The sequence below is a fragment of the Eimeria mitis genome, genomic scaffold, assembly GCF_000499745.2.
Source record: "Eimeria mitis Houghton genomic scaffold, Emh_scaff106, whole genome shotgun sequence".
NCBI classification, from domain to species: domain Eukaryota; phylum Apicomplexa; class Conoidasida; order Eucoccidiorida; family Eimeriidae; genus Eimeria; species Eimeria mitis.
Window position 1 is genome coordinate 24,919 of NW_013567358.1, and position 10,571 is coordinate 35,489.

The 10,571-nt window shown below is 52.2% G+C and overlaps 1 protein-coding gene across 1 annotated transcript in view; it reads right to left on the reverse strand.

The window, feature by feature from the left end:
• The window catches only part of EMH_0079460 (uncharacterized protein), a gene marked incomplete at both ends in the record, with an annotated part of 6,226 nt that extends 199 nt beyond the window's left edge, over positions 1-6,027 (reverse strand). Inside the window, 3 exon segments of the mRNA XM_013494170.1 lie at positions 9-804; positions 808-6,008; positions 6,012-6,027. Of these exon segments, the coding sequence (XP_013349624.1) occupies positions 9-804; positions 808-6,008; positions 6,012-6,027 (6,013 nt within the window).
• Between the last annotated feature and the right edge of the window lie 4,544 nt (positions 6,028-10,571).

Here is a 10,571-nt window from a genome sequence, read left to right on the forward strand (position 1 = left end):
CCTCCCACCTATCCCTTTTGCGCGGAGTTGATCTAAAAGACAGAGGACTGGTGGTCGAACGACAAATTGCCAGCACTGTAGGCAAACTCCAGTTACGATTAGTGAGCCTTGACGAGTTGACGAGTCTAGAAAAGGTACAAAATCTGATAAAGAGCTTGATATAAAACTTGGGAAGGGATAATGTTGTTGCTGGGCAGGCTGTTCATTCGACTGTTGCTCATTTTGTTGCGGCGCATTCTGTTGTTGTTGATGCCTCTGCGGGTTCAAATGTTGGTAGGACTGCGGCAAATGCTGCAAAGATTGGTTGGCAAGCTGCGGCTGTTGGACGTTCGGCTGCAGATCGCAGGTGGTCTGGCCATTAGCCGGCGGAAACTGCACTTCTAATATTCCTTGTGGTTCGCGCTGCTGATTTTGGCTCTGCTGCTGCGGCTGCTGGTTTCTTTGCTGTTGCTGTAAGGCTGTCGGATAAATTTGACCGCAGAAGTTCATGGGAGCTCGTGGGTTCGTCTGCTGAGTATTCCACTGCCGAGTCTCCGCCGTGGGGTTACCTTGTATACTTGCTGCTAGAGTCTCCTGGTTTGCTGCCGCTGCTGCTGCTGCGATTGCAGAAGCAAATGTGGGGCTAGCTGGCTGAGTGTTGCGGGCAGGAACGAACACAGGAGCAGACGGATTTAAGGCCGAGAAACTGGTGGGATTTCTGTTGGGAGCACCGGCACTGGCTTCGGCGACTAAACCTCGTGAGCGAGGTGGCCCTTCCTGCAACTGCTGCTGCAGATGTTGGTGCAGCTGATTTTGGTGTGTCTCTGNCACAATTGAGTCGATTTGTCCAGAAGATCCACTGGAATCTTCCCTCGAAAAGTCAGGCGGTTGAAATGTTCCAAAGCTTGCAGAATCAGTTGCCATGTTGTTGTCGCCGTGGTTGTTGCTACCGCCATCACCCTCTTCCCAGTTCGTCATATTCATGCGATGATTCCTTTGTGCTGTATTGCTGGTCCTGCTGCGGCTGCGACTGTTGTTAATGCTGTTGCTGCCACTGGTGTTGCTGCTGCTAGTGGGGTATTCGTCGTAGATCCCGCCTCTGTCATTGACGCTGTTGTTGCTGTTGTGTATGGTGGGGCTGTTGTTGCTGTTGTTATTAGAGAACATCGCAGTTGCGTTCACTTGCTGGAACGTGTCATCGTGCACTTCTGTAGCACAATCTGCCCGTCCACTCGCAGCTTCCGGCAGAAGGCTGACTCCCGGTGGGCCCCCGGCTGCGTCTGCTGAGGCAGTTGAAATACGTTGCTCGTGTGACAAGAATTCTGCTTGGTGCGGTTCTTGCTCGTGAAAGTCATCTGCGGCTTCTTCGACTCCTGTCATTACTGCAGGCGAAGATGCAACTGCTGTTGCTGATACAACAGGTGGCATGTATCTATCACGGTCGACGTATTGCAGGCAAACACGGCAGAAGCCAAGGCTCATGTTCTCTGATGGTATGCACCCATCCCAGGGCGGCGGCATTCTCATGCCACAGGAGAGAAAATGTCGAATGTTCGCCGCGTTTTCAGCTGCCCCTAAAATAGTATCTGAGAGAACATGGGGGGGAGCATAGGGTTTGATACAATTCAAGCCATACTGGAAAGATGTGAGCCCATGCTGGTGCTGCTGCTGGTTCTGCTGCCGATGCAGCAACTGTTGTTGCAGATGTGCTTGTTGGTGGTGCTGTAGCCATATGTGTTGCTGTTGCTGCAACCACGCGTGGGGTTGCTGTAGCTGCCACAGTAGCTGTTGCTGCTGCCAAAATTGCTGTTGCTGCAAAGTCCACAGGTGTTGTTGACTCGGCGTCAATGGATGGTGTTGCTGAAGCAGCCACGAACGCTGCTGGTTTATCAGCAGCCATGCATGTTGCTGCTGCTGCAACGACAAGTGAAGCTGCGCCTGCAGCCAGGCCTGTTGTTGCTGCTGCTCGACGAGTGGGTGCAGCAGCGGCATAGCCGGCTGGGATTGTTGTGGCGGGTTCGTGTACTGCTGCTCGTATATGAATGGCTCTTGTGGCGGCGGTTGATGCTGCTGTTGCTGTTGTTGTGTGGGCCGTAGTCGTTCTTGCTGATACTGTTGGTCTTGCTGCTGGTGTTGCTGAAACCAAACTTGCTGTTGCATCCCCAAAGGGTGCTGAGATTGTCGTGCTCGTTGCTGTGGCCAGGCGTCTTGCTGTTGAAAGTGCTGTCTATGCCGTTCCATTCCCTCTGGCAGTTGCTGTTGCTGAGATTGATGCTGCAGCTCGTTAGGCGCTTGGGGTTGAGAGGGCTGTTGGATGTCGCTTCTCGGCAGATAACGAACTTCCTCGCCCTGCTGAAGTTGCTGTTCTGGATGGCCTCGTCGTTGCTCCTGTTGGTGCCCTCCGTATGGATGCTGGCGCTCCTGTTGCTGTTGCTGCTCCTGTTGCAGCTGCCCAGAGCCACTCACCGGCTGCTGCTGATGGCATACTGGGTAGGGAGACGGCATCGAGTTCTCGTGTTGTTCTTGCCGTTGCTGCTCCTGCTGTTGTTGGTGCTGCTGCTGCTGGTGCGGTTGGGGCAGTTCGTGCCGTTCGCCACCTTGTTTTGGTTCGGCCTCGTCGAGGCTTTGCTGTTGCTGATCCTCCTGCTTCCGTGCTTCCTTCACTAACTGCACTCTGCCTGACCTGGCCTGCCCGCGAGTCTGCTCCTCTAAGAACTCCAATCGAGCCTGCTCCAACTGCTGGTGCACCTGCAGTACGATTGGGTTGAGTCTGTCTCGTTGTTTCTGCTCTAATGTTTGTTCTTTTAGCCGCTGTTCCTGTCGCTCGCGTCTATGTGTATAGCCTTGCATATCAGGAAGTTGCCGGTTCAGAAACATTTCAGATTTACCGAAGCGACGGTCCTGGCCGTCGATGCACTCACCTGCTGCCTGCTCATTATCGGTTCTGCCGAGATCTGCTTTCACAACACTTCCTTCTGCTTCCACAGACATGCGAAGAGCTTCCTCTGTGCGGTGATCTCTGTCGTTGCGGAATTCACGCTTTGGCGGCCCCTCGACGGCTTTCTGAGCCCATGTGGGACGGGAACCTGAGACGAAGGGACTGAAAGGGTCAGGCTCACCTGCGCCGCTGTGACTGCTCCTGCTATTGCGTTTGGCGCCACGCTTGCTCGATGCAGATGCAGCTAAGTCATGCGGCACATGTTGGTAGTATCCCTGTAGCTGCTGCTGCTGCTGCACATCTTGGTGTAGCGCTGCATTCTGTCGCTGAGCGTTCTGTTGGGTTTCTCGATGTCCTGCAGGGTTCTCAGGGACTCTCACTGGGAGGTGTACAGCTGGTTGCTTCGGCTGCTTCTGTAGGCGCCGCTGCTCCTGGTGCAGCTGTCGCTGACGGCTACGTGGATTCTTGGGTTGGTGGATTCCTCTCATCGGAGCCATTTTCCATTGTTCTTCTGGGTGCTGCAACGATTGCGTAATTGATGCCACAGGCGGAGGAGGAGGAGGAATGGGGTTTCTCCTCCTAAACAAATTATTTGCCGACTTGCTTTCCGCTAGCTTACTTTCCCTTGATTGCTGCTGGGGTATTTGAAGAGGCGTCCAACGCTGGTTAGGGAGGCTCTGCTGGCCTTTGGAAAAGTGACGGCCGTCTGCATGCTGGGGTAGTAGCGGAGGTGCCTTAGCATTTCCACTTCTTCGTCCTTCATTCAGGCCCCCACGTGGCGTTGCCACATGAGGCTGAATAGGAGTATCTGGCAAGCGGATTCTACTGGAGGGCTGTTGTGCGCTTGTTGTTGCCCCTCCATGCCCAAGAGGTAAAGATGAGTTCCTATTTGGCAGGTGATGATGTAAGTATAATTCATTATCTCTGACCGCCGCTAGTGGAGTAAAAGACAGCCTCAATAGTTCAGCTCTTGTCAGGGTAGAATTGCCTTCCTGGTGTTTGTTTAGCCGCTGCTGTTGCTCCTGCTGCAGCCCCTGCCGCTCCAGATGGTGTTCCTTTTGTTGATGTATCTCTTGCTGCTGTTGATGTTTTTGCTCCTGCCGTTGCTGCTGTTCTTGCATATTTTCCTGCTGCTGCTGTTGTGGTTGCTGCTGGGGCCTCTGGACTCGTGTTTGGGGCTGTGAGCTTCTTGACAGGGACTGATGATGCTCCTTCTGTTGCAGCCACCGTTGCTTGGGCTGCTCGTTGTGCTGCTGTGTTCGCATTCTTTGGTTATCCGCTTGTGTTTGGCCCCTACGGTGTTTAATCTCTCTCACGCCCTCCTGCTGCTGCTGGTGCGTTATTTTTTGTTTCTCTTTGGATGCCAATTGCTTTCGTGCCTGCGGCAGAACTGCCACTCCTAGACCTTGTTGTTCGTTCTCCCGTCCCTCCTGTTGAGCCAGCTTATGCTTTTGTGTTCTCGTGTCAGGCAGTCGTTTTTCTCCGTGATGTTCTGGAACCTCCAGTCCGTCCGAGGAGTGTTGCTGCGTCTGTTGGTCTGCCTGATAAGGCCGCTGCTGATTCTGTTTTCCCCTGTGGTTCTCATCCCGTTCGGTTTGACCTTTTTGTTTCGGATTGTCTTCTCCCTTCTGCAGTTCCCATGCTTTCGGTTGCCTTGAGCTTGTCTGTTCCCCATCTGCATTTGACTGCTGCTGTTCATGTCCTTCCCGCTGAGTAAGGAGTTGCTGCTTCTGTTGGCCTTCCTCCCCATACGCCGATGTGCCGTCTTTCTGCAGCGCCTGCTGCACCTTTTGCTTTGAGCTTTCCGGTGAAGTAGCTTCGCTTTGCTGCAACAATTTGCTTACCTCCTCATGAACGGCTGTATCATGTTGTTGCTGCTGCTGAACCTGCTGTGCATGTTCCTGTGTTTGGGTGGGTTGCTGCTGCGTTTGCACGAGTTCCCTTTGTTTACCCGTTTGGCTGGGTGCAACTCCCTCTGTTTCATATGTCGTTTCTGTTTGTTGTAGCGGCCCCAGTTGCTGCTCTTGCTGTTTCGGTGTCTTGCCAGTGTCCTCTTCTTTTTCTCCCGCAGGTGAATAGGGTTGCTCCTGCTTCTGTTGCTGCTGCTGGTTCTGAGTCTGTCGCACCTCTTCTCGTTGCAGTTGTAGCCGGTGTTCTTCCTCTTCAAATTGTTTTTGACTCTTTTCCTCGGTATTTTGTATTTCTAAAGGTTGATCTTTCGGCTGCTCTTCCTGGCGATGCTGCCAAAATATGGTTCTGCGTCGTGTGATGGGCGTACTACGCGCCTTCGAGCTGCCTGTGGGTTGTTGAATCCTAAGCTGCTTTTGGTGATTTTGTTTCTGCTGCTGCTTCAAACGAATTGCTTCTTGTCTCTCATTCTCGGCATCTCCTTGCTGGGTTCGAGTATCCTCCTGCAGTCGTGCCTGGATTTGTCTTTCGTGCCTATTAAGGAGCTCCTGCTGCATTTGTTGAAGCGTTGCCTGATGCATTCGCCGGAAATCTTCCTCCTGCTGCTTCTGCGCAAGAAACACCCAGGGTCTCTCCAGTGGCGGATGCTGCTGGAGCGCCTCATGCTGCTGCTCTTCTCGTCGTTGAACTATCTGCCGTTGCTGGTATTCTTCTCGTAGCAGTGCCTGCATCTCGTGCTGCAGCCACCCTTCCGGCATATGGTGCAGTGGAGGGAGCTGTTTCTCCCCATCTTCCTCAAGGCATTGACTGCTATTCCGCCTTTGCGTTCCTTCAGCCTGATCCGTACAATCAGCAGCAAAAGGCGATCCCTGTAATGAGCGATCTGCTGCGCTCGACGAGGCGCTGCCATCCAGCGGAAGCGTGTGGTGCCGCTGCTGTTGTAAGTCAGTCCCACAAATTTCGCCACTGTTAGACGCAGCGTATTCACGCGAAGCTAAATGTTCACGTTCGTAGTCTTCGTGCCGTGGAGAGTACGCATGCTGCTCGTGCATTTCAAAAGGTCCAATCTGCTGCTTTTGGTCGTGTTGCTCTCGACGGTCTCCCTGGTGCTCGGCCCCCTTGCTTCCTTGCTGCTGCCGCTCAATCTGTTGTTGCTTCAGTCGATTTCTGTGGCCCTGCTTTGCTNTTTCCTGGTTCTTCATGAATTTCCTCTTCTTGGTGTGAAGCTCGTCTTGGTACCGTTTTCATTTGCGTCATGCGTGGAAAACCCACGGAGAGTGAAGCAGTTCTCCGTATCCTTTGACCCTCTGGCTGTGGCTCAGGTGAGTCGTTCACGGAGGTGGCAACCAAAGTACGCCCCCGCAAACCCGGCAACGGCGTGATGGAGGGACCCTCTTCTTCTTGATCACCTTCCACATTTTTCTTCTTAGGTGTTCCTACGGGTTCGCCTGAGACAATTGCAACTGCCGTAAATCTGTTATGTGCCAGCGGCTCCTCCAACGTGTCCAGTGGGAAATTCGTGCATGTGGATTTTCTCCTGTTCGGTCCACAATGCTCCCCCCGGTTAGGCGAGGCACACTTGTGTAGCTCCTCACGCGAACGTGCTGCGTCGCTCTCGGGAGGCCCCTTTGATATCTGCTGAGCAGCCCGAAATCTGTCCGACAGAGTAAAAGTGAGTGGACACCTCACGTAATAATTGTCACCCAACCGTGCCTCTTCGGGAGAAATATAAGGAATATTGATTGGGCTAAGAAACATAGACAAGTCAGAAGAAAAGGATGATGCGGGAAAAGTATAGTCCCAAAATGTTGAGGCGACTGTTGGCGTACATGCGGCTGCTGCCACTCGTCCTTCGTCAGTCTCGCTTTCTGTTTCTAGCTGTCCGCCTGAACGAGGATCAGCTGCCGGCAAGCTGCTGCTGCCTGGAGGCTCAGCGATAGCAACAGATAAATGAGATAGAGATGATTCGGAAGGGAGACCGCCATTGACGTGGCTTCCACTTGGTTGTGCCGTGGGCGCACATGGCAACCGCCATTGACTTCTGTTGCATTGCCTGTGCTCCGGAAACGGACGTTCTTCGCTGTTGTACACGATCAGATCCCCGTTTCTTTCCTGTTTGGACTCCCAGCACCACTCGGGTTGACTCCGTTTTGGTGAACCAGGTACAGAATGAGGAAGCATTCGCCTTGTCCCGCGAGGTGCGATGGATTCCTCCTGCTTGCTTCTTTCAGACGGCAAGCATACTTTGTTTATCTCGTTCATACCTGACGCCCACAAAGCTTGCATACAGCTGCTACTATGTTGCCGAAAAGAAGCACTGTGACTTCGGTCTGACGCGCATGACGTAGGGCCTGCAAATGGAGAAATTTTCCTATTGATGCATGATGCGCTGCAAGCTGCCTGAACCATGGGTGGTGCAGCTGCTGCACCTATAGAGTCAATTGTTGGCCAATTTAAAGCAGTAGGGAGAGCTCCCCTTGCGTCTTCAGCATCCTCGAAAGGGACAGGAGGAGAAACTTTATGACGGTCTCTGAGGGGAGGAGACAGTTGAAACGGGTGTTGCTCCCGTGTCGCCGGAGCCTGGCCCATCCATATGTGACAGCCAGCGGGGTCCCCAACGGAACTGTGTATGCTTTCATTAGATACCAGAAATGCAGCCCGTGAGTTATAGTTCTGTTGTTCGTGTGCTTCGCCGTTGAGAAGAGCGCGGTAGGCAGAAAGAGTTACAGCCCCGCTAGCGTTACTTCCCTCTCCAGTTGTTCTCTGTAATGCATTCAAAAATACAGTATCATCAATGTTTGGTGTGGAGCAGCCTAGCGGCACTTCATCTAAAGTTGGAGGTGAGCGTCTCCGGGACAGCCTCCGTACTGGCCGTACGTGCCTCCTGGGATTCTCCCTGCAGCCCGTGCCTCCACTGTGTGTAAAACCTGTGCTTTCTATTGACCAACCCAACTTCTTTAGGTGAATCGGGGGCACAATATCCGTGCTGTCACCATTCCTCCAGCACACTGGACTGCAAGAAGGGGTTTGCCTCATCTTGTTGCTCCCTGAGGCGTTGCCGGGCATTCGTCTGCCACAGCAGTCCCCCCTCTCTCAGCAGGCTCCGCCTACACAAACTTCTCTTCGGGTTTGGATCCAGACTGTGGAGATAGGAAGGCGGGGATTCTCTGATATAGGCGGCAGGGTACGCACGCGTTCGTACCTGCATGAGCAGCGTTGGAAAGACGGGAATGCACAGGAAGTGGCCCTGCCTTCTTCAGGTGCCTTTTCCGTGCTCTTTTGAGATTTCTAGAGTATGGCAGAAATTTGCACGTTGAATCGCCTATCCTATGAATCATCAGCCAACGTTGGTTGTTGCCCGTCAGAGAACGCAAATTGCACCAATACGAGAGCCCAGCAGAAGCCTCCAAATGCCAAGTGGGGTGCCTCTAGCAATGAACGGACTAAAGCAGCAATCGCCGAACTGTGGCGACTTTGTTTCTCTGTATTGAAGATGATGTAGGGGAATGCTTTGGAGCTCCAAAATATCGCTCCAGTCCCTGAAGAAAACTGAAATTGAAGTGCAAACTTCACGTGGGCAAATGGCTTTTGTACGGGCACAGCGGACGAGGTTGTGCGAAAAAAACTAATTTACGAAATTGAGCTGGGAAAAGGGGACAAAAAAGGTTCAGCTGACAACTTAGGGGGGAAGAATGAAGCAGTGAAGCGGAGAGATGACCCCGACTGGAGATGCTTGGATTCTCAACCCGGTGCCCCTATTACGCACTCTCGAAGTGTTTTCCCTTTGCTAAAATAAAGGGTCGAAGTGCTCAGAATACCTTATTTCTGCATCGTAAGCCAAAAGTGGGCTGCCGCGACTACAGAAACGCCGTTGGTGCTGGCTCATAAGTGACCAATGGTGTCGGGCTTCTAGAAAGGAGTNCCGCGACTACAGAAACGCCGTTGGTGCTGGCTCATAAGTGACCAATGGTGTCGGGCTTCTAGAAAGGAGTGCCTAAATCGCACTACAACGGCCAACCTTCTGTTCTTCGTAGACTTCAGTTTACGAGAAAAACTTCTTTGACATTTGGACAGTTCTGATTTCGATGAAGCGGGTTTTTGCGTTGTTGTACATTTGACGACCTTCGGCGCCTTTTACAGCACTCAGACCACGCGGAAGAAGCAAAGAAATTTGCCCACCGAGCTGTCCGCTTATGTACGCTCAAGTGTATCATTACAAGCGAGGATATTTATGCCAACCCCACTGACTGCCTCTACAGCTGTGTAACTTCATCTGACCCGTCTTCGGCGGGTGCACAACGTGGAGCCTAGATGGTGCCTGCTCAGCATGTGCTAGGAGAAACGAGAACAACAGCGGCAAGTTATGGTGAAAACATCTCTATTTAGGCTGCTTAATACGCAAATTAACCAAGGCGAGTAGCCGAAAACATGCTGGTGCTACGCCCATCGGAACCTCTCGTGGAGCATCCGTGCAAGCAGCAACTTGAGTGCGAGACGATCAATCCATGCCTCCTTCCCTATGCGCATCAAACGCAAGCGCAGAAAGCTTTCATATGGGTACTAAAATCCTGAGTATTAATTGGTGCTTCGCTATCCACAATTTCTGTTGAGACAGGCTAGTATCGCCTGTACAACACCGTTTGTTCCTTTAGCACGCGCTTATTTCGCCTTTGCTTAGAACAAGTACAACTCGATGCAATTACATCATTCAAGTCCGGACATTTTCAACAATTCCAGCCCCTCAACGCTTGCGGCATGCATGCTGTAGCCATCTGAAATGCAGAACACCGTTATGTGCAGATGAACAGAGTACAATACACTCCCGGGGAATCTGCGTGCAGATGAGTAAGCAATGATTGCAGGGATGGTGAAACTTTGGCTAAGTATAGAAAAGTGTCTCTCGTCTCACACGCCACACTAACTACGGTATTGCGCCCTGGAGCAGCTCTGACTGAGTCCTAATGCAAATTAATGGTGCACCTAACTGCCTTGCCCTTAAGCAATTTCCACTCGTCGTAAAGCATATGTGTAAGTATTAGCACTCTGATTCAAGTTACTAGCTGGGTGGAGCATTGCTGAACCCACTAAGCACCATGTAGATTTCGCCATTTGCCTACGCCCTCCAATAGTAGACGACTGATTAAATTACGAGTTGGAAATCTCCCTCCAAACCGCTAGTTCAAACTTGGCAGTTCACACACTTTTTAAAGACTGTGTGTCATATGCCGACGTGTGAAAACAAAACTGTTGGTTACTTCAGATTCCCTCCTCCTGATCTTCATCGAAACGTCCCCAGTTCGGAGGCTGTCGTTGCTGAACGGAAGGTGGTTAGCTCATCGCACGGCTGCGGTAAATAGTTACTTCTCTTCCCTTCATTGCCAGCAACAGCTCCTGCTCCCTCCGTAGATCCGCTCGACTTCATCTCCCCCTTTTCGTCCCCTTGTGTATCTGCTGCTGCTCCTCCTGACAAATCTGCTCCTTTCTGGCCACGAATTAGATCGGCGCCCTGCGTCTGACGGTCAGCATGCTTCTGAGCAATCTTGCCACCCGTTGCTCGCTGCTGACGCGTTGCACCTTTCTTTGTAACATCCCCCTCCAGCTCGGCTCTGCGTCGTTTCGCTAGTTCCCTTAGCAGGCTGAAATGCTCCTCCCTCGTGCCTCTACGAAGAAAGCAACGCACAAGTTCATTTGACCCCGGCGGGGCGTTGGCGATGGATCCATTAAGAAAAATTGACCTCTTTACCAA